The sequence below is a fragment of the Daphnia pulex genome, chromosome 8 (assembly GCF_021134715.1).
Source record: "Daphnia pulex isolate KAP4 chromosome 8, ASM2113471v1".
Lineage (NCBI taxonomy): Eukaryota > Metazoa > Arthropoda > Branchiopoda > Diplostraca > Daphniidae > Daphnia > Daphnia pulex.
The window spans coordinates 10,451,722-10,476,618 of NC_060024.1; the positions used below are offsets into that span (position 1 = coordinate 10,451,722).

Below are 24,897 nucleotides of genomic sequence, written 5' to 3' on the forward strand. Positions count from 1 at the left end.
TTCCGAATTTTCCAAAATTTCACAATTCATTCTATATCATTAATAAAATATTTTTGAAAGTTTTATACTCTATCTTGCAGTACTTAATTTTTTAAATTAAATGAATTATTTTTTCTAATTTTTTTTATTACATGAACGAGTTGACAACTACGTTAACATTCGATGAAGTGATTCAGTGCCAGATATCAGACTCGTCTGGAAAACTTTGCAGCCGAATCCACCACGTTTCTTCGCGTTGCGGCTTCGCGAGTCCGTTCCAATTCAACACCAATTACGTTCACATTTCTACCATGGCCGAAGACCAGCAACAATTTTTGCATTTACTAAGCACACTGTTAAGTACGGACAACACTATCCGTAGCAATGCCGAGGTTAGTATTTATTTCATTACGTTTGTCTACACATATGAGCGACATCGCCCCTTGTCTGTCAACTGATGTGAAACGGCTAAAAGTTGTACTTGAACTGCGCAGCAAGTTTTACCAGTGATTGAGAACAATTATTTCTGTTTAACATGATTGCAGACAACACTTGATGGTATTCCTGTAGAAACCAGAGCAACTTACCTTTTGGCCTCCATGCGAAACACAACAGTAGGAGAAGATGTTCGACAAATGGCAGCTGTCCTTCTAAGACGAGTAATTTCCAATGAATTTGAGGACTTCTACAACAAGGTATGCATACCATTATTTACATTTTACCTATTATATGTCTACTAGAAACTATAACTTTTTGAGTCAAATTAGTTTGGTCATGTCCTCAGATAATTTAGGGTGTGTTGTAATTCTGAATTTTTTTTGTTTACAGCTTACCCCTGAAAACCAACTTCATTTAAAAAATGAATTATTGGCAACTATTCAGACAGAAACCCAAGCAGGAATGAGGAGGAAAATTTGTGAAGTAGTGTCAGAACTGGCTAGACAATTGCTGGATGAGGAAGGTAATAACCTCTGGCCAGAGTTCCTTCGTTTTCTCTTTGAGTCTGCCAGCAATGGCACTCCTGAAATCAAAGAGAGTGCCTTGCAAATGTTTGGATCTGTTCCTGGAATCTTTGGAAATCAACAGTCCCAATACCTAAATGTCATCAAACAGATGTTGCAACAATGTATGGCTGACTGGTCAAACTATCCAGTACGCTATCAAGCTGTGAAGTCACTGTCATCTTTCATCCTGCTGCATGATGATGATGTTGCTATTCAAAAACATTTTCAGGTAAATTGTCTTGTCTTTTTGTATTTGTTCTGACATTCAATTTTCCCATCTTCCTAGGATTTAACTGCGGGAATGATCCAAATCGTTGCTGAAAGTATTCAGAAACAAGACGACGATACATTGCTGAAGTGCGTCGTGGATCTGGCTGAAAACACACCTAAATTCCTTAGACTACAGATCGAGCCGCTGCTGCAGATGTGTACGCAAGCGGTGGCCAATGAAGAATTACTGGATTCTTGGCGTCAGCTGGCTTTGGAAGTTATCGTCACATTAGCAGAGACGGCACCAGCTTCTGTTCGTAAAAATGGCGCTACACTCATCCCGTTGGTAATTTCGACCGCCCTTAAAATGATGACAGACTTGGATGACGATGAAGAATGGAGCACGAGCGACGATTTAACAGAGGAAGATAACGACAGTAACTCGGTAGTCGCTGAAGCTGCACTCGATCGTCTAGCCTGTGGAATCGGTGGGAAATCGGTTCTCCCCCACATTATCCAGAGTTTACCCACAATGCTTTCAAATACCGATTGGAGGTATCGGCATGCTGCGCTAATGGCCGTTTCTGCAGTTGGAGAAGGGTGCCACAAAGTAAAAATGTTATTGTATTGTATTTTTTCCATTTTTTTCACGTCCGTGATTCTTCTTTTTATAGGAAATGGAACCGCTTCTCACGCAAATCATGGACGGTATCCTTAATTTTCTCCGAGACCCTCATCCTCGGGTCCGCTATGCTACATGCAATGCTATCGGCCAGATGTCGACAGATTTTGCCCAAATATTCGAAAAGAAATTTCATGACAAAGTTATCCCAGGACTGTTGATGGTTATGGACGACAACGAGAACCCACGAGTTCAAGCTCACGCAGGCGCAGCTTTGGTAAACTTCAGTGAAGATTGTCCAAAGTCGATTTTGGCCCAATACTTGGATAGCATTATGGCTAAGCTGGAAGCTATTTTGAGTGCAAAATTCAATGGTTAGTATTTTATTTTCTCTTCCTGACTTCACCTACTTACAGGTATATTTTTAATTTAGAATTGGTCGAACGAGGCACGAAATTGGTGCTCGAGCAAGTCGTAACCACGATTGCTTCCGTAGCCGACACTTCAGAGGAGAAGTTTTTGGTATATTATGACCGATTTATGCCATGTCTCAAGTACATAATTCAGAACGCAACGACCTCGGAACTCCGCCTTCTCCGTGGCAAGACTATTGAGTGCGTGAGCTTGATTGGTTTGGCTGTGGGTGCGGAGAAGTTTACAAGAGATGCCAGTGAAGTCATGGATATGCTGCTGAAAACGCAGACGGAAGGCGCGGAAATGGCTGATGACGATCCTCAACTGTCGTACATGATTTCGGCTTGGGCTCGCATCTGTAAAATCCTTGGGAAGCAATTTCAACCTTATCTGCCACTTGTCATGGGTCCAGTTTTAAAAGCCGCCAGTATGAAACCGGAAGTGGCGTTGCTGGACGCAGATGATCTCAAGTCTGTAGAAGGTAACTACTGGTGTGATTGATAATTGTTAAGCAATGGGTAATTATTTCCTTCAATAGGGGATGATGATTGGCAATTTGTTTCACTAAACGATCAGCAGAATTTTGGCATTAAGACAGCTGGCTTGGAAGAGAAAGCTACAGCTTGTCAAATGCTTGTTTGTTACGCTCGCGAGCTTAAGGATGCCTTTTCCGATTATACCGAAGAAGTCGTCAAACTGATGGTTCCTCTATTGAAGTTTTACTTCCATGATGGCGTTCGTACAGCAGCCGTCGAAGCTCTTCCCTATTTACTAGAATGCGCCAGGGTGAAGGGCCCCCAGTATGTTCAGGTAGAGTGACAGAATTAGTTGGTATCAATAACATTTCTAAAAGGTCATGTCAATATAGGACATGTGGGTCTTTATGTGTGGCGATATTCTCAAAGCTATGGATACGGAACCTGAAAAAGACGTACTTGCGGAGCAGTTGGCTGCTTTGGCGAAATGCATCGAAACTCTAGGAAGTGGTTGCTTAAACGAAGAGATGATGACCGAGTTAGTCAAAATCTTGGATCGCTTGATGAAAGACCACTTTACACGCTCCACAGAAAGACAGGTAAAGAAGAACCAACATTCTCATTCAAAACTATTTGATAAAACTTATCATTTTTAATAGGAGAAACGAAAAGATGAAGATTATGATGAAGTAGTCGAAGACCAACTAGTCGACGAAGACGATGAAGACACTTACATCCTTAGTAAGATCACCGAGGTTATTCATGCTTTGATGGCTGCCTATCGCTCGGCTTTCCTACCCGTCCTCGACAATTTGATTCCTCACGTTGTCAAGCTTCTTGGTCCCGATCGTCCTTGGCCAGATCATCAGTGGGGCATTTGTGTCTTCGACGATGTGATTGAATTTGCTGGACCAGACAGCGTGAAGTACCAAGAGTTGTTTTTGAGACCACTACTAGAGTTCCTTAAAGATAAAAGTCCAGAGGTAAAAAATCTTGTTGTACCATTTTTCGTTTGCTTAATTATGTTTCTTCCATAAATAAGGTGAGACAAGCCGCCGCCTACGGTTGGGGAGCTTTGGGTATGCACGGCACGGCGGTATTCGCTGGTGCATGCGCGCAAGCTGTTCCCACTCTGATTGAAATGATCGCCGCTCCAGATTCTCGCAGTGTAGAGAATATCAATCCAACGGAGAATGCTATTTCTGCCGTAACGAAAATCTTGAAATTCAACAACAGCGCTCTCCACGTCGACGAGATCATTTCTCACTGGATAACGTGGCTGCCTATTTGGGAAGATGAAGATGAAGCGCCACACATCTACAACTACTTCTGTGATTTAGTGGAAGCGAATCATCCAGTTGTTTTGGGTCCGAACCACAGCAACCTACCACGCATCATTTATATTATTGCAGAAGCTTTTAACAAAGAAGTCCTTGATGTTGAATCGGAGTTGTTTCGGAGAATGGTAAATATTGTTAGGCAAGTTCAAGGTAATCAAAGTGTGTTTGAAGCTTGCCTGAGTCAGATGAATGCTGAGCAACAAGCAGCCCTGCAAGAAGCTTTGACATGAATTTGTAGACGCGTGATCAGTAATTGATAATTAAAAAATTGTTGGCTTATTCAATCTCCCATTTTTTGCATACAGTTGGCTATTTGTTTTTCTCTTGAATTATGCTCATTTAGCCATTTTTTCCATCTTCATTTGGCTATAACAAATATGCTATTTCCATATTGAATTAGCCAAGCACATTCACCCTATAAAGGTAACTTGAACTAAAATTTGTTGGAAAAATACATCTGACTATTCAAAATTCAAAGATTATTTATTCTCTCGGCTTAATACTAATTTTAAACGCTTTAATTCTAATAATTATCCCATAAATTTTGTATTTTTTTTCTATATTGTTTTGAATCCTTTTGGTAGTAAACATCAATTCAACGGTTAATCACTTAAAACCTCCGTTCAAAATATCCAACTTACCATTCAACTTTACCCATTGAAAAAAAACATACCTTCAATAAACTAAAATTTCACTCAATCAAGAAAAATCGATTCAAATTAATCAAGAAAATGCGTACCTTCAAAAAAAATCTAAATGACATAACGGAATTTCGACAGTATTCACGCATAATAGTTTGGCGAAACGAGCAAGTCTGTCAAAGTAACAAGTTGATCATCGGAAAACTTTTGCTTGTGGAATTGCCAATTATCATGATGAGTACGACGGAAATTTGAGAGCGTTTTCTTGATCGTAACCTAAAAAGAGTAAAATTAAAAGCAAATTAGAAAGAACTTTTAATAGAAATGAAACGCAGAATCTCACTGGAATTGGCTGAGGGTCATTCAAATGATTTCCGAGTTGAACCAAGATATCGGGTAAAAAGTCGGGAACATCGTAGGGAAAAGCGTCAACAAAAGCACATAGTCCCAAGACTCCAGCATGTCTTTTGACAATCAACGCCATGTCGACATCCTGCAACACGGAAGTCCGCATATTTCTTGGAAATTTGCGCGATACTTGTTTCTGGAACTGATCAAGCAACTTCTGGCTCTTTTCACGATCAAGGAAATCACAGTGAAGCAAACCTCCGAGTACCTGATAAAAGTCTCCATTTATGTCTTTTCCATAACATCCCTTACATTTCATTGAAAAGTTACCTGCGCAGCTTTCTCCCGAACTTCCAACCGTTCATCAGCTAGGAGAAACATAACCAACGATGCAACACGATCCACTCCATCCAAAATATGAGTGACATTAAATAAATTATTGAAGGTGAACACCTAATCAAAGAGGATTCCAAAATTAATTGAATACATAAAATTAATTGTTTCACGTCTTACTTGAAGAAATTCTAGGGAAGCAATTCTAGCCTTCCAGGATCCGTGATGAGCGACTTCGTCGATAGTTTTCAATGCAACTTCAATGGTCGAAGGACTCATTACAGTGGCGGAAATGAAGCACAATGCAAGAGAGCATTCACGAGCCAATTCTTTATCAGTATCACTACTTTCAGCCGCAAACAGATAGGGAAGTAACAGCAATTGAGCTTCCGGTTGGCACCCATAGCTGCGTGTCCACATTCCGGACAACCATTGACTCACAGTTTTTAATAGGCGAAGAGATTTGTTGCGTTCTTCATCGCCCTTGATAGTATTCCAGTCGATCTATAGGCAATGAATAATGAAAGGTTAGAAAGAATTAAAAGTTGGATAGGAAATTAATTACTGGAGAGTCACGATTGCCATTATCCAATAGAAGAGACAGCTGAGGCAAAATTTCATCGACGAAATCTTTGACGCGAGGAGACGAACTGACAGACCCTCCAGGAAGGTCGATATCGTGGAGGAATATGTTAGTCAGAACGCTACCCAAACGATCGCGCATATTCTGATAAGGATGGTTCAGATAAGGCCGAAGAAGATTTAAAAGGCGAAACAGAAGTTCCGAAACCCTCCATTCCTGTTGGGAGATGCCACCTTGGAGCATGTACAATCTGCTTGAATCGGTAAAGGATCCCTACAAGAAAATAATCCGAAAATAAAATTTCTATCGTCATAAACTATCTACCGAAGGTATCAAACCTGTTCTAGGCGATCTTCTAAAATGAGCTCCATCAGCCATCCAATACGATTGGGATCTCTGGATTCTGAAGCCGTCGCGATCGCTGTTCCCCAGTCACTGATGCTTTCGACGTTGACATTACTAAAAGCCGTTCTCAAAATAGGACAAAGAACGTTCCACATCGCCTCTGTTTTAGCAAAAGGCCAATGCTTTGACCCACGAATCAAGCCCGCTATGATTTCTGCCGCACAACGTTGGGATGCTTCATGTTGATCGCGCACTAGACGCTCCAGATGTGGAATAAAATGACCCAGAAACAAATCTCCAAAGTTTCGGAAGAGTCCTACGACATCAAGTTAAATTAGAATCAAATAGATTTGATGATAATGGACAATAATACCTTTGAAGAATGAAAATCTAGTGGCGCCAAATTTATCCTTTCCCTTTCTATCCTCGAGAGACAAGAAATGAACAAATTTTTCAATGTTTGATTCACTGTCGAAAAAAACGGCGATCTCCTTCTCCTCCGGAGTAAGTGATTCGATGTTGCTTTTGTCTGGTAAAGGTGGTTGTTGATCTTCTGGGGCATAGACTTCCATGACCTTCGGCCATGTATAAAATCCAACGTGCGTTTTATGGACGAACCTGGCAAATCGGTAATAAATGAATTAATTGATAGTCAAGAAAGACAAAACTGAGAAAAAAAAGGTTTCATACCGAGGTTGATTCCATTCTTCAACCGTCTTTGGAAGCTTTTCTCCTTGATACTGCAACCAACTATTGTCCCACTGGTCTCCTGGGCCACTACAATTTCACCAATCAGTAAACGCAAAAAAATTTAGAAGTGAATAAAGAAAATAATCTAATGTTGTGAATACATACGTTTTAGGGGATTCTTTTATATGCGACGGACTGAACCGACGAGCTATATCTGCAGGATTTACAACAATTTTTTTGTGCTTCCTTTTCTGCTGTTTGCAAATAGCTGCAGTTCCTTTGATAGCAATTTTGCGCACGGCAATAGCATCGTGAAGAAGATTTTGGATGAACACACGGACCACTTTAGTGGGTGCAGGGAGGTCAGCACGTAACTGCAGGCAGAGCATATTGAATGCCAGATTGTACATTCGCCAATGAAGAGAACCACTGATGAGAATCTCAACAAGAGAATCAAGTAGTTGATAATACATTTCTTCATTTTTTTGTCCCCAATCTTTCTCATTTTGAGCGGATTGTTCCAATTCTTGATTTTCAAGTGATGCATCAGTTATCATTTGAGCAGATGATAGACATTCTTCTGTAAATGTCAAGTGGATTGATGTAGTTTCAATCGTGCGGTATAGCAATGTAGAAATGGCGGTCAACAGTTGAATAATGGAAGGTTTTTCTGATGGCACAATGCGGGTGACTGCAACCCACAGTTCTCCAACAACGCTCCAATTGTGCATCACCAACAATGACCTTTGTTTTGATGAGTGCTCCGCAAGAATATAAAGCGTGCCTAAACAAAGTATTGTAACATTAGACAACATCTAAAAGAAAATTTAATTAATTAGGTACCTTTAAGTTGTTCATGTGATGCATCAGATTTTAGACCATTCAATAGATCTTCCATTATAATCTGGTACGCTTTAGGAGATTGGCGTTGTAAATAACTGAGAACCCCTTGTGCTCGACTACGCACTTCTGAATACTGGGAAGTAGCCAGCTGGACAAGATCTTTGAGAATCATGCGCATCGTTGGAGTTACTACGCTCAGCGTGAATGCACTTTCCAGCACTCTGAGTTCGTGTTGAAGTTGGATGCGGTCTATCATCAGAGCACGGATGTCCGCTTTGCGACCAATCAAATTGCTTCCGAGTACTCTTTTCACCATTTGAAAATTCTTTTGATGAGTTTCGAAATCCTCTTTCAAGACACCATAATGGAACAGAAGCATCTGGCATATGGAAATGGTACCGAAAAGTGCAAACGTATCATCCGATCCAGTGGAGAGAAGATGACGTACAACTCGGAATAGCTAAACAGGATAGAAATTGAAGTAAATACATGTGAGTCAAATTCCAAAATGTTTGAGAGAATTTACCGTATTGGCGACAGTTAATCGAACATGTTTGCCATTTGAAAAAGATATCTGCCAATTTTCTGCATCAGCGTGGGAAAACTGTAGAGGGAGAGTCAATTTAACTCTTGATTCTGCCATTGAAATAGGCTCTTCTTGCCACGGGGGAAGAACTGCTCCAGCACCTAAAATACAGTCTAGTGTGTGGTTAAGCGTCCGTTGAAGAGCTTCTCTGGAGAGTATATTGATTTGATCCACATGCTCATCAAGTTTGTTCAGGTTTGTTTCTAAATATCTTCGCAGAAGTTTCTCTGCTAATAAACGCTCTTCTTTGCTTGGGAAATGCCACTTGATCTGAAGATTGTTGAGATCTCCAGGCTTGCCCCAGTCACGAATGGGTAAATATTCCGCCAAGGACCGATCATACGCTTCAGCGATGCTACGGAAATCCGTTGGATAAATTGTTGTCAAGCTTTTCAACAAGTTACTCAGCACGGCACCAGAAGATAAATAGGCTTCTCGAGCTTTAAGCAACATCGCACGATCCAGTACATGAATTAATTGATCAGCAAATGGAAGCAAAAAATTTCCAGGACAGCGCATCTGAAAAAATGAATCGAGAAAAATTATCTAACAAAGTCTAACAAAAATAATATGCAGCTCGTACCAATTCAGATAACAGAAGTAAGTTGAACATGAGTTCGTCTTCTAGACGTTCTTCTTCGAGAACATCATCGGAAGCCAAGGCGTTACCCAAAGACAGTAGTAGATTGGGCAAAAATATCTGCAGCACCTTAGCCGCATTAACTTTTGCAACTGAGCTAACGACGTGAGCTGCAAACTTCCCTGCGACATGTGGTTCGAAGGCACGACCGCCGACAAATGAATACAACTTTTTCAAGGCAACATCGAAAATATCCGCCGAGCATTGCATGGAAAGCGAGGCTATAGTAGACGAAAGACCAACTTCCAGTAAAGATTCTTCTCGTGTCATTTTCTCGACATTTTTTGCCTTGTCTAAGCGAGTTTGTTCGAGAGAACTGCTTTCCACCTGATAAATAAAGCGGGACTTTTAATAATCAAGTTTGACAAAACTTGTGAAGAAGCACGTACTAAATTGAAACAGCGGTCGATAAACTGCAGAAAAAAGTCCTCAAATCCAGCAGTGGCCGAACAAACTTTCTCTTCTTCCTCTGTCAAATCCGAACGTTGTGCTATGGCATCCGAGCAGTCGGTGAAAGGCACTAAGGTTGCGATGGATGTTACTAATTGAAAAGTGACCTACATAGAAAGAAAAAATATGTTTGAAAAAGAAATTCTGACACGACATTTTGTGCAATGGGTTTACCAAAGTTTTACGGATATCATTAGGATCAATGGCCGGAAGACAAGCCATCAAAAGTGGGAGGACGTGGGAGGGTCCTTCTGGATAAGCTTCACCCCCGCTAACTAAGGGTCGAATCACAGAAACTAGGCATTGCAAGGCTGCCGTCAATCGATGTGGTTCAGTAACTGTATCCTAAATTGTAATTATGATTAACCGTTGGATAAATTATGATTTTATAGATGATTTTACCAATGCCGAATAGAGTCTTTCGAGAATAGGAGGGATTACTAATTCTGGTCTCAACTGAGCCAGTTGATGAAAGGCGATACTAGCTTCATATGCTCCAGCCCGCGAAAACATTGCGAGTAAGGCCACTGGAAGAACGCCTATAAAAGAATTGAAGAGGATTAAATTACATGTAAATTGAGAAAATGGGACAAAAATATCTCATATGGACCCATTTATTACTTTCAACGAAACGAGTGATGTCTGTTTCTGTCAGTTTTGCATTTTCCGGAGTTGGAGTTAACCAACTTTTCTTGTTGGAACGCTCTCGATGAAGTCGTTTTACAAAAGCTGCAGGCAGACGGCGCAAAAAATCGTTGAGTTTCGTGTGCCACGTACCAACATTGGATGGATGGTAGTAACTGTTGATAGCTTTAAATAATGCATCTAAATGATCTTGGCAATTGCTACCACCTCCAAGTGAGGCAACAATCCATGTAACAACTGCTCCAAGATCAAATTTGTGACCAATTTGTCCTCTCTGATGCCTAGAAATACCAGAACTTGTTAGGAGTCAGAAATAAGGCAGGCTCTTTCAATGAATTTACCTGTAACCAACTGGTAAACCAAAATTATTCAGAATTTTGGAGAACATCAATGGCATAACAGGCTCCCAGTTAATATAGCCAATATTGTTATCTGCAAGCCGGGAGAACAGGAGCAAAAAATCAAATTCCCAGCTTGGTTTGTTGTGGCACATCTTCCAAAGGCCCATAAACTCATCAAACCAGAGAAGATAACCCTGCTGATGGTTCTTGGGTTCAATTTTGGTTGGTAAGAAAGCTGCAAGTAAGCTAACACCCATGGGCATAGTCATGTCAAAGGGACAAAGCAGAGGTCTCCATTCTGCCAACATTTCTTCTGTTGCTCCAATATGGAAGTAATCACGGCACAGCTTCACTACAGTTCTCAATACTGAATCCATGGAAGCCGGAATATAATACAGGCCAACATCTTCGTACGGGGAGTCAAGAATTGTCTTCATTAATTTGTAAAGGGGTTTCCATGGAAGCTGGAGCTCTGCAGGACTGATCAAATACTGCTTCTTGAGCAAACTACTAAGAGTGCTTGCAAACAGAGAAATCATGGAGGCTTCCAATCCAGGTATAATGATGAGATCATAATAGAGCTTAATGAATTTGATGTGATCTTCTTTACTAAACTTGAGCCCATACAAATTAATGTAACGAATCAGCCTACCAGTCCATGTCACAACTCCTGGCCTCTGTAAGATAAAAACAACAAAATGAATAAATATATCACATCTTTTTATTATGAGGTTATTATTTCTTAGAATATTACCAATTCACGAAATAAGACTGCTCTGGACAAATTCAATTTGATTTCAGTAAGGAATGATTGGGATTCCTCGTCGATTCCATCCGAGTAAGGAAGAAACTTGTTAAATATCAATTCCTTCTGGGGACGAAACCCCAGTTTTTTGTGTCTAATTTCTTCCTTGTCGTCGATAGATTCGACCTCCATTTCCATGACTGAATATAATCACTGACTGACTCACACAGCTCTTTCTAGGCAAAACTGAATGACTTACTCTGTTGAAAATTTGCAATTCACTCTTTCAGTGGTTCCTAGCAGACGAAAAAGGAAAAACTTACCACCTATCAAAATTCGGCCATAGCAACGTCTCTCTTATTGGTTAAAAGGTTTCGTTTGGTTGCCATACCTTAAAATCGTCTGTTTCATTATATAATGACTCGAGAATTTATTCTTCAACTGGATGAAACTTAAACCACGTTTATCGTCGAAAGAAATAATGCGTTTATTATAGTCACGGATAAAATTCAACATTTTGCAAGCAAATAAGGTAGGAATAATAATAGTTTTAGTGCTTTCCTATGCTCCGTGCATGCGCTATCATGCGCTATGGTCTTATTACACCGAACAAATAGTCCCTATATGACAATTAACAAACAAAAATCGTTAGTTTGAGGGATAATTACTTTGGACTATTTGGATACAGGATACCTGTGTTTTGTTGAATCCATGATAGGTAATTAGTAACCTAGCACACAAAAAGAGCAATCAGTATTAAATCTTGAGAGAAATAAGTTCGAATAATTACTTTCGTATAGACGCCAGGTGTATTGAGTTTTGCACAACCGATCCCAAAGCTGGTGATTCCAACGATGTACCCTAGACCTGTTTGAGGATCAATCCAATTCAACGGACCTCCGGAATCTCCTTGACAAGCATCTTTATTCTCGGCATAAGTGCAGAACATGTTCTCAGTAATCTTGGATCCAACAATCGAATTGAGCCGACAGTTTTCAGTCGAAATAATTGGCAGCGCAACTTCTAATAAATTCGGCGAAGCTGTTCCACCAAAGCTCGTTGTTCCCCACCCTGGATGGATTACACAGACATAAGATTATAGAAAATGCATTAGAAAAAGTTTGGTATGTTTGTTTTTTAAATCACCGGTAACAGTTCCGATTTGTTTGTCGAAATTGTAATTAACAAAACGAGTCGGTAGGCAGACGGGTCGAACGGCTGCAGTGAGACTAACAGGCGAATCAAGTTTAAGCAGAGCGATATCATGGTTGACGGTCGTTCGATTAAAATTCGGATGTTGAACAATTTGACTCACTCTGCGGACCTATATTGGACGACGTAGAAAAAATCAATTGAGAAAAAGGATTAACAAATAAAACAATTGATAGAGAAAAGGGACCTGTGAGGTTGACGACAAGCTTTTCGTGTCGTATTGTCCCACAACGACTCCAATATTGGCTGCAATTCGATTGTGAGTGCAGTGAGCGGCCGTGAGAACCCAATTTGGCGAGATCAAAGTCGCCCCGCAATATTGGTTGCCTCCGCCAGACGGACTGATATCAGCCAATAAAGTCTGCCAGGGCCATTCGGTTACTCCAGCACTTTGACCCCCAACTACGCGGTTCTACATAAGCGAGCGAACCGTGAATAAATCTCCGTGAAATCGAAAGTACGTACAAAAAAAGTGACTTTATCAAAGAATTAAATTATACCTGTCCCTTGATTCCGCATTGACAATTCGGAGTAGGCGCAAGGGTAGAAGTAGTGGGCGGAGCTTGAGCCTGGGCGACACAAGAGAAACCACCGCCATTCGTGTAATAGGACGAATGAAATGCGATCGCGATAGAATTTGCCTTTGACGTCACTTGTAACCTCCCACTCCTGCATAAACGCGCGTCGTATATGTATACGTAATTGTTCATTAAAGAATCACAGTCTATTTTAAATAGCTAGGTAAATTAAATGAATTATACCCGCATATGGGGTTGGCAGCATCTCTGAATGCCGTGTCTCCACTGGGCGAAAACAGGAGATAGTCTCCGGTACAGGAAATGGATAGCGGGTCGCAAATGAGCGTGAATTGAGCGTCAGTCGATGTAGTCAATGTCCATAAACAATCAGCCCCTCCGCTGTACAAATTGGGATAATTCGGAGATGCAAAACGTCCCTTGAAAACGCGAAAGATTCCAACATCAATTTCACTTGAATCTCCAACTGGAATAAGCAGAAATGTATGCAACAATAATCTAGTTACCTGATATCCTTTGGAGACGTACACAGTCGTAGTTGTACCACATGTGTATTGACGTAACTGCGCTGACGAATTATTGTCGCTGATGCTCAGAACAGTCTGGTTGATATGCAAAGCGGGTCTCAGCTCGCCCAGACAACCTGACAGCAGGGCAATCACCCAAACAGAGGAGAACAGACGGGACGAGGCGGTGTGCATGAATAAAACGTTCATGTTGTAATGAACTGCCAATCTAAATCCGGCTCCTATAAATATGTATGACTCCCGAGTGATGCGGTGGATAGGGTTGCCGTTAATAACAGGACATTAATATTGACTCAAGTGCCGCGGTGAAGACGTCACTAGTTACGCGGTTTCACGCAACATTTGAAAACTGTTTGCATTTGCAAAATACTTTTCTGTTGCGGGTGATTGTCTTCTTCGGCGCACAAACCACAACGCAACGAGGACACTGTCGATCTGAATAAATAGAACTTTCCACATAAACTGAAACACGTATACATTTTCGCGCTCTCGGGTTGAGAGTAATTTTGTTTTGTCCGTTTTTACCTGTAGTAATAAAAGAAAACTTTGACCTGGATTGGTTTGTGTACACAAATTTGGTAAAACTTGGTCCAGTTGTATACCATTCTCAAGGTCTTTCGAGTATTTAAACTATATACCACAATTTTAAACAACATATTAGTCGGGGGAGCATACCTGGACTTTGCGGGTTGGTGACCTTCGGAGGGTTGAAAAAGGTTTTAAATGTGAGGATTGAAGATGAGTACGCTGGCAGGAGAGTCAACGACATGAAACACGAGTTTATTGCAATCAACCTATAGCCAAGCAACATCTAGTTATTTCTTTAGAACACAAAAAAAAAATTTATGGAGTTATTTGAAACTTTAATTAATACACGGGATAAAAGTGAAACATCGTGCAAGGAAAGCGTAGAGGACAAAGTATAGAGGAGAAGTATCATGTGACGAAGAATCTTCAGATTTTAAGGTATAGATAATTAATTATATATTGCGAACGTAATTAACGAATCTATCGTATGTTTGTTTTTTTGTAACGCTATTTGATTTTCCTTTGTTTTTCGGAGATCAAGGGTTCAAACAAGAAACATCGGCTTGGATCTCTTTATCCTCGCTTTTAATACCCAGAAGAGAGTTTCTCAATGACCCGTTATGACTTGCTATGTCCAAAAGCTCTTTCAGTCCCTGCATAAGAATGATGAAAATTATTGAAATTTACACGTTAAAATTTAAAAGACGTTCCGAACAGCTCTTCTGGTTACCCGATTTTCAGTTGTCAATTTTGAAAACAGTTCAATTTCCTTTTGTACATAACTGTCATCCAACTTTATAGCTGTCTCCATGACCCCAATCATGTCATTGATTTTCTCTGCCTGTTCTTCAGCCTTCTGAATAGACCATCACAATAAGGAATTCATTAATCTCATGCCATGTAAGATTATTAATAAATTATTAGGTATTATTTACTCTTGTGTCTGGGAGAAGATGAACCAAGTTCTTTTCTGTGTGACTTGCTTCAAGTAAACGGCTTATTTGTTGTCTGTATTTACTCATTATAAGCTCAAGAGTATTTTGATGCTCTTCAAGAGCTGACTTGAGTTCCTTGTTTTCATTTTCTAAAGCTCTCAATTGTCGGTTTTCTTGCTGAATATTGGCTATGAGATCCAAATGTGGTCTTTGATGAGCAGCTGTGTTCAATTCAACCAATTCTTCTTGGTACTAAAGAAGAAGCAATAATTTGAAAAAAATTACTGCCACAAGCTATCACCAACCCCCAACCGTGTACCTCTTTCATGGCATCCACTTGACAAAACATTGCCTGAGCTTGCGACAGAAGCAAATCTGCAGAGGAGTCGTGGTCTTTCAGGCGTCCAGCTAGTCGTTTGGCATCAGCAAGAATTTGTTGAACAGACACAGACATTTTGTTTGCCTGCTTGGGACTACATGGAAATAGAAAAACAGCAGAACTGGTATGTAAGTGTGAGTTTATTGTAAGTTAAAAAAGTTATGGCATCTGAAGCAGACTATAAACATTGGTGCATCGATCAGTTAATCGAAGAGATAGTTTTCATCGATTTCCATGTCGATTCAACAACTTACAAATCTCATAACTGGGCCCACGCAAACTACGAACGTGTTTGCTTGGTTGTTATCCCGACACCCTTTTCGAGCAAATAACTGATTTTCTTATCACGACAACAAACCGGTGATAAAAGGGACATGATAGAGATTTACCTTTCGTATTTCATTCGATTTATGTTTTACTTTTCATCAACTCGAAATATATCAGCAAACAACAGATTACAATATCTCATGAAAAAATAAATAATCAACATTCGATCGTGGCGACATCTGGCGAGAAAAATTAAAGGTGCGCCCGGGAAAAGGCTTCCCCTGGCCATGGCCTACTTAATGGTTAAGGCCTGTAAACTTGAATCCTGCCCCATGAAGGCGAGAGGATCTGCCAAATTCCCTATCCTTTCCCCGGGCAAGAGCCAATCAGACGAAAAATGGAGGCTACAACTTCGCCATCTGTCGTTCAATACTGCTATCTCGTTAGAATGGTTAGGTAGCTAGATATAATAAATTTTTCTTCGAGTGTTTCATAGCAGTGGTAGCCGTATGGATAGCAATGTCAGCTACCACACCACGGCGCGGCGTTCAATTCTCGGTTGGGAGGTATCTTTTTAATTTGCAGTTTATAACAAAGGTTGTGTTTCACGGAATAATTTATTCGAAAAATTTTGCTGGAATTATGCACATGTCCTTTTTATCCTATTTAGTCGTTTTCCTCAACATCTGCTGTTGAACTTAGTAGGAAAAACGCATTTCGTGGCATCTAACAATTTGTTATTACGCCTTCATTACTTTACAACGAGATTTACATCTTAAAACGCCAGATGGCGAAGTTGTAACCTCCATTTTTCGCCTGATTGGCTCTCACAGGGACAGGGCTAGGGAATTTGGCCACGCCTCTCGCCTTCATGGCAGTGGATACAAGTCTACAGGCCTTAACCATAGAGTAGGCCATGCCCTGGCATACACATTATGCGGATAAAATAAATAACAAGAAACGAGCACACACTATAATAGGAAAACACATTTTTTTGTAGTAATTCGATGAGTATCCAGGAAAATCTATTTTAAAGGACGGCTCCGAATGCTAAATGGAAGGCAAGATCCAAAATATCCTGTGCTACGCCATCTTGGTGGCAAATGAACAGCTCCCGATGAACAGGGGATAGAAACAGCCTCCTAAAATTAAAATCCGACACCCACGCACAAAAAGAAAAAGTAAAAGTTACAATGGGTTAGCTAGATCGATCGATGTGAAGTTGAAAAAGCATCACCGCACCCAGTGACCCAAAAACTGTCGCTCATCGGGGTCGATTTCGTCCCGCTGCCGGGACTGGGAGGAGATTCAGTGACTGTAAAAACAACCGAGACCTCTTGAAGTGCCACTAAACTCTTATCAGACCAAGGGCCACCCCAATCGGGCCTTTGTAAATCCATCTGTAAAAAAATAAAAGTAAAAAAAACGGGGACGAGTTGAAATCAATATTTGTTTTTCATCAAATTCTAGGCACTTGAATTTGTATTGGGTCGACCTACTTTAGCTTTAAGAGTTCGCTGAAATAAATTGTGAATCGTCAGACAAGTTTTCTGAAATTGATCGATAAACCTGGTTCCAGCGTTCAAGATGGTCGGGGCGACGAATACACCTGTACCGAAATCCATCGACAGGTAATTGATCATGGTTGGCCTGAGCCCTGGAGTGATGCTATTAATTGCAATCAAACAAAAAAAAAAAAAAAAAAAAAAACAAAGCGGAAAGTTGGAGGGGGATATGTCAAGGAAAAAAGACAAAAATAATTTTCTCCTGTTAGAAAATCGAGCGAGGTCAAACAGCATTTTATTCGTCTTTATAGTCAAAAGGAATAAATGCTGTGTACCTGCTGAGCTTCCAACTGGGCGTCGCTGAGCGCGATGATATAAAACAACGGAAGTACCTAAAGGTCGGCATTTCCGACTCGGGTGACGAAGATATCGGCGTTGTACATTCAGAAACTTGGCTGAGATTCGTGACCAGGGCCGGATTCTGTGGTCCGTTCAATCTTTAACGATCGCAAAAGGGAATTATTCAATTGTTTTCTTCATTCCAAATTTAATTATAACTTAATTCATTAAAACAAATTACATTTGATTGCAGGTCGTTTCTAGGTCGAGGTACTGCAATTCCTGCAGGAAAAACTGCATTTCTTCAATGAGAAAAGTATCTGGATAATGATCCCACCTGAAAAGTCAATCGAGATTTATCGACGGGCAAACAAGGTAAAAGAACCGTAAAGAAAATCAAATTACGATTGGGTAACGCCTCCCGACTCTAGTAGAGCAACAACGAGAATGTGACCCTAAAAGAAAAGAAAAATAAATCATCATTTCGAGAAATGTAATCTCCGTCTTGACTATCTAATGAGAGAGAGAGCCCCACCGATCCGACGACGACAAGAAAGGATTGATTTCCAGCATCTTCAGACTCTGGGAACACTTGGCGCCAGATAATCAAGCTGCTCAATCGACGGCGATGGCTCATCTCCAAGATCTGGTTCCACTTGAGAAAAGTGCCGATCTCTTCCAGTCGCTTGGCTGCCATTGTCGAAGCCACCAGATAACCCTGCAGTGAAGTAAACACACAACGCTTGAATAATGTTCAACTGTGGGAAGGTAACAAGGACGGACGGACGAAGAAGAAAAAAAAAGGACAAATGAAATTATATCCAATGATCCACCCAACCTGACAATACACGGCCGATCCGGTGATGGTAGCGCATCGTTGAATGCTGATTGACTCTTCATCCTGTGCCCACAAATCACAAATAGTAGAGAAAAAGGTTACACACACTGGGCCAAATAAATGTCTAATAATCTAATACGGTCGATCGACATTGTGAAAGAAAAGGGGAAAAAAGGACAGAAAAGTGAGTCTGTCTTTTTTTCAATCTGACTCGTTATTCTTCTATTCAGAGTATGTGACAAGCGCCATAGATTTGCTATCGAGGAGGGGGGCGAATGTCGTCATATTCTTTTCTGGTTGCACACATTGCTCAGCTCTCTGCCTTCTTACCCAGTCCTCGTAATCGATGGCTTCCATTTGGTTGAGAGTTAACGTCACGTCCAGCTGCACACGGTACACACATTTGGGTTGGAAAGAAAGAAAAAAAGAGAGAGTTGGGGGTGCAATCAATCATCAATTTACGACTGGATGGATAGATGGATCGTTACGTGACTTTCGGGAGGTAGCGGGAGCCATTGGCCGCAGGTGACGAAGTAGTTGGAGAGTCGATTGAATGGCCGGCTCATGTCGTTACTGCCCCCTGGGCTAACGGTCGATGCATTTCCGACGCTCCTAGCGCCGGCTCCTTGCTGGAGCCAATGGAAGAGAGAGTCGACCATGCGACGGATTTCGCCTGCCAGTCGCGGTTCAGTCAATGCCCTTTTTATTTTTAATATAAAAATTCAAAAACAAATGTGAAATCGATCGGCGTCGTCGTTCCAATTGACTCGACAAAATAAAATTTCCAAACAGAAACCTGCGGATGGAGCCATACTGGAAACGGAATAGCGACGCCAGCTGTTTGGCCGTCATCTGCAGCTCGATGCGACTACACCTGGTTAAATAAAGAAATTTTAAAAAGAGAAAAAAAAGGGGGGAATCAATAAAACCGCCGGCTCCTAAATAATAAAAAAAAAAATAGGAATTGACGCCAGAGGCGCTCGAGTGCACATCATTTTAAAAATAAAATGTTAAAAAAAAAAAGAAAAGAAAAATAGAGAGAGAGATTAACCAAATGGAAGGAGCTCCGATGAGGAATAGGACGGATCCTTCGACGATGTAAACGAGATGGACGATCATTCCGTCGAGGATAACAGTCGAACTGCGAAACATCACAAAGAAAATCAAACATTTGATTTAACCAAATAAAAAGAAAGAAAAACATCGAATACAAGAAAAGTTAAAACATTCAAGTCCGGAGGAAATTTAAAAAAACAAAACAAAAAAGGAGCCCCCCCGTGGCATATGGCAGCAGGGCTTTTCCACTTTGGTATGCGGGACATGTTTTTGATGAGCTTCTCCCTTGATCATCGTTTCTCACTACGTGACGAACCCCGGCCAAGAGGAGACAACGACACACACACACAACGTAAGGAGGGAGGTGGGCGCGCCTCCTCACACATCCATATAAACATATTTGACAGTGCCGGTCACGAACTCAGTTTTCTCAAAAGCGCGAAGGATCCTGAGCTCCTTGGGTTCGGCGGGACATGAGAATAATGAATCGACCGTTTCTTTTGTTCCCAAGGAGCCAAAAACAGGAGCCAAAAAAACCTAAACTACCTTCCACTTTTGGGTTGTTTTTGTCTTCTTTCTCCTGGACACGCAATACGCAACTAACATTCATTAGGATCCCCCCCCCCTCTTAATATTGTAAATTGACACGAAACAAAGGAGGGAAGACGCATGAATGTGTGTGTGTGTTGTCTGGGTTGCTCCCCGTTTTCTTGATCACGGCAGCAGCCTGGGGACGACTTACCAAGATGGTGGGGCAGAGCCCGTCAGTTGTGGCATCAAGTGAGCCAGCGTGACGATGGCGCCACGCCATTTGAGCAACGGATCAATCCCGTTGCTCGTGTCTGTACCTCCTCCTCCTCCTCCTCCTCGGTTGGTGTTGCTGCTGCTCTGGTAAAGGATGTCTGCCGTCTCGGCCGAGGCTTCAGTCACATTCTCCTGACTGAGCAAGAAAATGCCGTGAGGAGGCGCAGGAGTCTCGCCGCTGTTACCTCCACTCGGCTCCTGAAACAACAACAAACAACAGCAAATGGCATAAATACTCAAGTGGATCATGTGTTGGAGAGAAACAGCCGCCAGGAGAGAGAAAGAAAGAAAGTAACTAACGAAGTCCATCCGTCGCGTTATACTCGGATATAATAGGAGAGACTTCGCAGAAGGGAAGGAGAAACGAATGCAACCCTATCTACGCTCCTAAGATGACAGCGACAACAAGAAAAAGAAAAAAGGAGGGGGCTCCTGACTCTCCTGGACGATGGAGGGGAGGATCTACATGTCTCATTCCGACACAGTGTACATCCACGTGCGTCATTTCGCAGAAGAAAAAAAAGAAAAAGAAAAACAGACTTTGTTTGCCCGTGTGTTAGGAGCCAGGTTCCTAACGTATCTGAATTGGCCATCGTGTCACGTTGTCGTCGCTGCAAATCTCTCAAGGAGCAGCTCCTTCGACTTTTCCGTTTTTCTTTTTTTTTATTTCCCACCGCCGACGAAATGAAACAGACGATTCCTCCTTCTTCTCGGCCCATCGGGCGGATGAGAGCCGGAGGATTTTAAAAGAGAGTGTGAGATTCTCGCGAGATTTGTGTCTCTGTGTTATTCCGATGGAGAGAAAATAGGAGCCCATTCTGGGCGAGAAAAAAGGAAAAAAATAGGAGCCGTACAACTCTCAGACAAGAAGGAAAAGAAAAGAAATAAAGTTTCCTTTTTCTTTTCTCTTTCAGGAGCTCCTGGTGCGAAGTGGGAGGAGGCAAAAGGGATGGGATCAATAACTCCCCGAGCTCCTCGAGACTCCCACCGAGTTGCTAGTTGCTGCTTGCAAGCAAGGAGTCGACTTTTTTTGTTGTTATCTCTTGTCTGGACCCTGGGATCTTCAGAGTCCCGCCAACGGCAACATTCGCATCTTAGTATATTATTCTTACACACATAAGAACTAATGCTTACACAACAGCAACAGCAACAACAAACGACGCCTATATCCTAACCCAACAACGCCATCGGCGTCGCCCCATCTCCCACGTCCCTTTTCTTCCACCTAATCCTTAAAAATATATTTCTATTTAGAGAAAAAAGAAAAAAAGAATTCTAGACTCCCCGCTCGGGGGAATGGTTACAGTAATGTAACGTAACGCTGACACATATTCACTGGCGGGAAAAACCCCTTCCACCAACCCAACCCCAAGGAAAACCAATGTTAAATCAAACGAGATTTTCCGGTTAGCTTTTTCTTCATTATTGCACCAGAGTCTAGTCTAGTAGTCGGTTGGCCCTAATCACAGGACACCCCCCTCCTCCACAACACGAACCCAAATCTAATTACATTATCGATCGATTTCGTTGGGCGGCAACAAAAAAAAAGAAGAGGAAATTGTGTAACTTGGTTTAACTTCCATTTTCTTACCGCGAAGAAACACGAAACATTTTTTTCGGGGGTTGTTTCGGCCGCCAAAAAAAGATAAGACAGATTTCCTGCCGAACCCTAAAAAAGATATTGATACATCCCGCTCGCCTCCTCCCTTTCTGTTGTCACGAGGAGCTTATCGACGGATCACGGTCGATTGCCTCGTTGCAAATAAAAAACACGTTTTTCTTTCTTTGGGTCCAACCCCATCGGCCGCCTCCTAGCTGTTAATGACTCATTTCATCCGCGCCTTCCTCCCAATAACAACAAAACTTGGTTGACGACGAAAGGAGCTCTCGGCTCAATATAACATACGCAGCCAAGGCTATATGGCTCCTTACTCCCCCAGTCAGGATTTAACCGGGGAAAAAACGAACGAACGGCAGAGGGATTCATTTCTTCTTTTTTTAATATTTGATAAACGTAATAATAAGGGCGACCTGTGTATACGTTTACAGCCCATTATTATGGGGTGGGCGTCTCTCTCTTTCTTCTCATCATTTCCCTTTCGCTCCTATCTGTTCCTTTGTTTGGGAGGGACCAAAAGACAAAAATCCCGGGGCCCGTGATTGAATCGCAAATTGGCTGCGTCGCATTTATACTAAGAAGAAGAAGAAGAAGACAAAAAAATAAGAAGAGTATAGTCCCGGAATCCGATCAATCACGGCTTAAAAGGGGTCTCTACCTCCCACTCCCGAATCCCTCACGAAGGCAAAAGAAAAAGAAATTAACCTAAAAGGAATAAACATTTATTATTACCTGATTGCGGTTGTCGTTGGATGTGGGTCTCCTCCTAAAGTTCAACTCGACCTGAGAAATTAAAAAACAAACAAACCCAGAAATTAATGAAAAATTAATTGAATAATTTTTGAAGGAAAATCAATGAGCTCATTTCCTCGCCATCTTGCGACTTGACGGTTCGATGAATCGCTCAAATCAAACGGGACATTATCGGGTGGAAAGGGAGGGGGGTCTGCTCCCTCCATGTAACTCGCTAATACATGTTCCCAGCCACCGTGCTGAATATGCAAATTCACCCTTCTAACATCCCGAGAAGGAAATAAAATTCTAAAAAAAACCGTCGCTCATAACCGCCCGATTCATCGTTGGGAATTGGAACGACAGCATTTTCTCTCTAGCTGCATCCCCGGCCATCAAGGAAAATAGGGAGGTAAAAATATATCTGTCGCCAGAGAACCAATCAACGAAGAGAGATGACGAGAGAGAGAGTCAGTCGACTTCAATCGGGGCAAATGGTCGACTGCCTTTTCTGCTGTCTCTCCGATGTCTAGGGAGAGAAGAAGAAATTCAACTGCAAATTCAAGCGCTTCTCTCCCCCATTTGCGTGTGGAATTATCGATCCACACAACTCCCACCCCACGCGTTTTAACACGCAAACCACACACACACATCCTTTCGGTCGGTTGGGGGAACTTGGGTTCGACGTCATCTTGGTAGAGTGAAGTTTCACGACGGGTTGTCACCACCGACTTTTATAGAAAAGTGGCAAGTTCTTGATCAACAACTTGAGACTCTCTGGCGCTGGCCAAAACTACTTAGCGCGCTGCCCTCGAGACATTAACACATTTGAACGACCGTTGGTGGTGGAGGGGGTTGGCTAGAAATCAATCGACGTGTTTGTTTCATGGCATTTTGATGAATCGTTCAGGACCGACTTGAACAAATTGAAACGATCGGCTGCAACTTTTATTTTATTTTATTTTTTCCCCGCCCAGGCGTTAATGTCCTTCCGACCTCATATTTCTTTTCACAGATTACAAGAGCGAATGGAAAAGCCGGGGGGAAACGGTTTCCCCCCTCGGGCGAATTGCCCTTGCACTCAACTGAAAGGACGAAGAGTTCATGGCAACTTTTCACGCTTGTCGGCGAATGCCAGCCAAACGATCCGGCGGCATCTAAATCGTCCACATTTGGCTCCAAAAGTAACAGCCACAACAACAACAACAACCGACCGAAGATAAGTTTTATCGACTGCAACTTTTTTTTTTTCAAAAGTAGGAGAGAAAAAAAAATGGATCCCGCGGGATCGTTCAAAATTAATAATCCGTTTTGGAGACTTACAATTTCACGGGAATTGATGGAGGATAAAATATCGTTCAAATCTCTGTGAGTCACGTTCTGACCGTTGAGTTTCTCCAGCCAATCACCTGGAACGGAAGAAAAAGGAAACCAACAATCACGTCAAACGATTGATCAATGTTTGAAAACGGTTGCCAAGGGCGACCAACACAAAAAAAGGGGGCGATTAAACTCCAATCAAGATATAATAAAAAGAAAAAAAAAAGTTTAATCTCAAACCTTGCTGTACGTGAGCGAATCCTTGGTGAAGTGGGCCTCCGGGCGTGAGTTTGTCGACAATGACTCTCTGCCTCAACGAGACTTCGCCGTGCCAGTCGACCGATTGTGTGACACCTGGCACGAATCCCAGTAAAGTCTCGCACAGATGATTCGGTCCCTTGTTCCGTCTGCCGGTGCTGCCGCTGCTATAAGATAAAGCTTGTAATTACAACAAAACGCTAGAAAAGGGATCCGGGCACATAGGCCGGTGTGTGTGTGTGTGTGCCCAAGACAAAAGGAAAAATAAACCCTGCCCGGATGGTATCGATAGGGGGGGAAGAGAGATATACCTTAACGAGCTGCCGTCCGCTCCAGTGGTCGGATGAACTTCCAGTTCTAGGGTGAATGAGGTCCAATCAGACCAGTCATCTGCAGGCGAACGTTGGGCTTCTGTCGGCAAATAAACGCCGGGGCTCTCGCACGAGGCCATTTCGTTGCCTCCGGCAGAGGACCCTCCTTTATTATTGCCATTATTGACTGCTCTCCTTTTCAACAGGCGACTCAGACGACCTGTGATGATGACACATTCAAAGGAAAGTTTGAATAAAGGACAAAGGGAAAAAGTAAAAGTTTTCCAGCTCGTCCTTATTTTTTTCTCTGTTGTCTACTAGAAAATGGGGCTTTTTTACTTTTCTTTTTTTTCTTCAAAACTTCTTGTCGGTCCTCTGCACTGGGTTGCCTGGAGGCTGTGTCTGTTGTCGGGGTTGGCACTTGCAGGTTGCTGCTGAACTCGATGTAAAAGAGCTCCCCTTCTGCGTCTATGTGAGACTCCCATTCTGGGATGCTC

The 24,897-nt window shown here is 41.9% G+C and overlaps 5 protein-coding genes across 10 annotated transcripts; 1 reads left to right on the forward strand and 4 right to left on the reverse strand.

The window, feature by feature from the left end:
• Nucleotides 1-147: 147 nt before the first annotated feature.
• On the forward strand, nucleotides 148-4,522 carry LOC124200192 (importin-5-like). Its single transcript, XM_046596341.1, has 10 exons — nucleotides 148-371; nucleotides 525-674; nucleotides 808-1,212; nucleotides 1,270-1,803; nucleotides 1,868-2,189; nucleotides 2,249-2,710; nucleotides 2,768-3,039; nucleotides 3,098-3,304; nucleotides 3,365-3,688; nucleotides 3,748-4,522. The coding sequence occupies exons 1-10, from the start codon at nucleotides 291-293 to the stop codon at nucleotides 4,273-4,275; spliced, it is 3,285 nt and encodes a 1,094-aa protein (XP_046452297.1). The 5' UTR covers nucleotides 148-290; the 3' UTR covers nucleotides 4,276-4,522.
• Nucleotides 4,523-4,575: 53 nt separating this feature from the next.
• Nucleotides 4,576-11,587, reverse strand: LOC124200191 (proteasome activator complex subunit 4-like). 2 transcript variants are annotated; one of them, XM_046596339.1, is made up of 19 exons: nucleotides 11,245-11,544; nucleotides 10,491-11,167; nucleotides 10,126-10,430; nucleotides 9,907-10,043; nucleotides 9,679-9,849; nucleotides 9,444-9,611; nucleotides 8,998-9,381; nucleotides 8,355-8,933; nucleotides 7,829-8,288; nucleotides 7,151-7,769; nucleotides 6,986-7,072; nucleotides 6,669-6,913; nucleotides 6,289-6,611; nucleotides 5,933-6,223; nucleotides 5,548-5,871; nucleotides 5,365-5,487; nucleotides 5,030-5,302; nucleotides 4,785-4,962; nucleotides 4,576-4,728 (listed from the first exon to the last, which is right to left on the reverse strand). In XM_046596339.1, the coding sequence occupies exons 1-18, from the start codon at nucleotides 11,431-11,433 to the stop codon at nucleotides 4,828-4,830; spliced, it is 5,490 nt and encodes a 1,829-aa protein (XP_046452295.1). In that variant the 5' UTR covers nucleotides 11,434-11,544; the 3' UTR covers nucleotides 4,576-4,728; nucleotides 4,785-4,827. The 2 variants fall into 2 exon arrangements, with proteins under 2 accessions (XP_046452295.1, XP_046452296.1); XM_046596340.1 differs by having other exon boundaries at nucleotides 4,576-4,962; nucleotides 11,245-11,587.
• Nucleotides 11,588-11,704: 117 nt separating this feature from the next.
• LOC124200195 (chymotrypsinogen A-like) lies at nucleotides 11,705-13,949 on the reverse strand. Its single transcript, XM_046596348.1, has 8 exons — nucleotides 13,490-13,949; nucleotides 13,209-13,402; nucleotides 12,948-13,116; nucleotides 12,635-12,859; nucleotides 12,382-12,559; nucleotides 12,026-12,306; nucleotides 11,929-11,965; nucleotides 11,705-11,855 (listed from the first exon to the last, which is right to left on the reverse strand). The coding sequence occupies exons 1-8, from the start codon at nucleotides 13,697-13,699 to the stop codon at nucleotides 11,836-11,838; spliced, it is 1,314 nt and encodes a 437-aa protein (XP_046452304.1). The 5' UTR covers nucleotides 13,700-13,949; the 3' UTR covers nucleotides 11,705-11,835.
• Nucleotides 13,950-14,274: 325 nt separating this feature from the next.
• On the reverse strand, nucleotides 14,275-15,856 carry LOC124200196 (FGFR1 oncogene partner 2 homolog). Of its 2 annotated transcripts, none has more exons than XM_046596349.1 (5): nucleotides 15,742-15,856; nucleotides 15,293-15,446; nucleotides 14,974-15,225; nucleotides 14,769-14,894; nucleotides 14,275-14,691 (listed from the first exon to the last, which is right to left on the reverse strand). In XM_046596349.1, exons 1-5 carry the CDS (start codon nucleotides 15,753-15,755, stop codon nucleotides 14,575-14,577), a joined length of 663 nt encoding a protein of 220 aa, XP_046452305.1. In that variant the 5' UTR covers nucleotides 15,756-15,856; the 3' UTR covers nucleotides 14,275-14,574. The 2 variants fall into 2 exon arrangements, with proteins under 2 accessions (XP_046452305.1, XP_046452306.1); XM_046596350.1 differs by having other exon boundaries at nucleotides 15,607-15,746.
• LOC124200193 (protein inturned-like) lies at nucleotides 15,743-24,654 on the reverse strand. 4 transcript variants are annotated; one of them, XM_046596344.1, is made up of 18 exons: nucleotides 24,401-24,654; nucleotides 24,072-24,253; nucleotides 23,835-23,920; nucleotides 22,512-22,562; nucleotides 20,100-20,359; nucleotides 19,353-19,442; nucleotides 19,098-19,175; nucleotides 18,790-19,000; nucleotides 18,632-18,685; nucleotides 18,302-18,364; nucleotides 17,999-18,181; nucleotides 17,869-17,918; nucleotides 17,705-17,800; nucleotides 17,460-17,621; nucleotides 17,119-17,287; nucleotides 16,862-17,019; nucleotides 16,541-16,761; nucleotides 15,743-15,900 (listed from the first exon to the last, which is right to left on the reverse strand). In XM_046596344.1, exons 1-17 carry the CDS (start codon nucleotides 24,538-24,540, stop codon nucleotides 16,650-16,652), a joined length of 2,145 nt encoding a protein of 714 aa, XP_046452300.1. In that variant the 5' UTR covers nucleotides 24,541-24,654; the 3' UTR covers nucleotides 15,743-15,900; nucleotides 16,541-16,649. The 4 variants fall into 4 exon arrangements, with proteins under 4 accessions (XP_046452300.1, XP_046452302.1, XP_046452299.1 ...); XM_046596346.1 differs by having other exon boundaries at nucleotides 17,517-17,621; nucleotides 24,401-24,653; XM_046596343.1 differs by having other exon boundaries at nucleotides 24,072-24,256; nucleotides 24,401-24,653.
• Nucleotides 24,655-24,897: the final 243 nt, after the last annotated feature.

Coding starts and splice junctions, on each gene's coding strand:
- LOC124200192 (XM_046596341.1), top strand. CDS start 291: ATGGCCGAAGACCAGCAACAATTTTTGCATTTACTAAGCACACTGTTA. Junction 2,190..2,248: donor TTTGAGTGCAAAATTCAATG/GTTAGTATTTTA, acceptor TTTTTAATTTAG/AATTGGTCGAACGAGGCACG. Junction 2,711..2,767: donor TGATCTCAAGTCTGTAGAAG/GTAACTACTGGT, acceptor TTCCTTCAATAG/GGGATGATGATTGGCAATTT.
- LOC124200191 (XM_046596340.1), bottom strand. CDS start 11,433: ATGGAAATGGAGGTCGAATCTATCGACGACAAGGAAGAAATTAGACAC. Junction 9,850..9,906: donor AAAGACTCTATTCGGCATTG/GTAAAATCATCT, acceptor ATTACAATTTAG/GATACAGTTACTGAACCACA. Junction 7,770..7,828: donor ATCACATGAACAACTTAAAG/GTACCTAATTAA, acceptor TACTTTGTTTAG/GCACGCTTTATATTCTTGCG.
- LOC124200195 (XM_046596348.1), bottom strand. CDS start 13,699: ATGAACGTTTTATTCATGCACACCGCCTCGTCCCGTCTGTTCTCCTCT. Junction 12,307..12,381: donor ACAAATCGGAACTGTTACCG/GTGATTTAAAAA, acceptor TAATCCATCCAG/GGTGGGGAACAACGAGCTTT. Junction 11,966..12,025: donor CACCTGGCGTCTATACGAAA/GTAATTATTCGA, acceptor TTTGTGTGCTAG/GTTACTAATTACCTATCATG.
- LOC124200196 (XM_046596349.1), bottom strand. Junction 15,226..15,292: donor AAGTGGATGCCATGAAAGAG/GTACACGGTTGG, acceptor CTTCTTCTTTAG/TACCAAGAAGAATTGGTTGA. Junction 14,895..14,973: donor ATCTTCTCCCAGACACAAGA/GTAAATAATACC, acceptor TGGTCTATTCAG/AAGGCTGAAGAACAGGCAGA.
- LOC124200193 (XM_046596343.1), bottom strand. CDS start 24,540: ATGGCCTCGTGCGAGAGCCCCGGCGTTTATTTGCCGACAGAAGCCCAA. Junction 24,257..24,400: donor GCGGACGGCAGCTCGTTAAG/GTATATCTCTCT, acceptor TTTATCTTATAG/CAGCGGCAGCACCGGCAGAC. Junction 18,365..18,631: donor CCATCGATTACGAGGACTGG/GTAAGAAGGCAG, acceptor TTGTGGGCACAG/GATGAAGAGTCAATCAGCAT.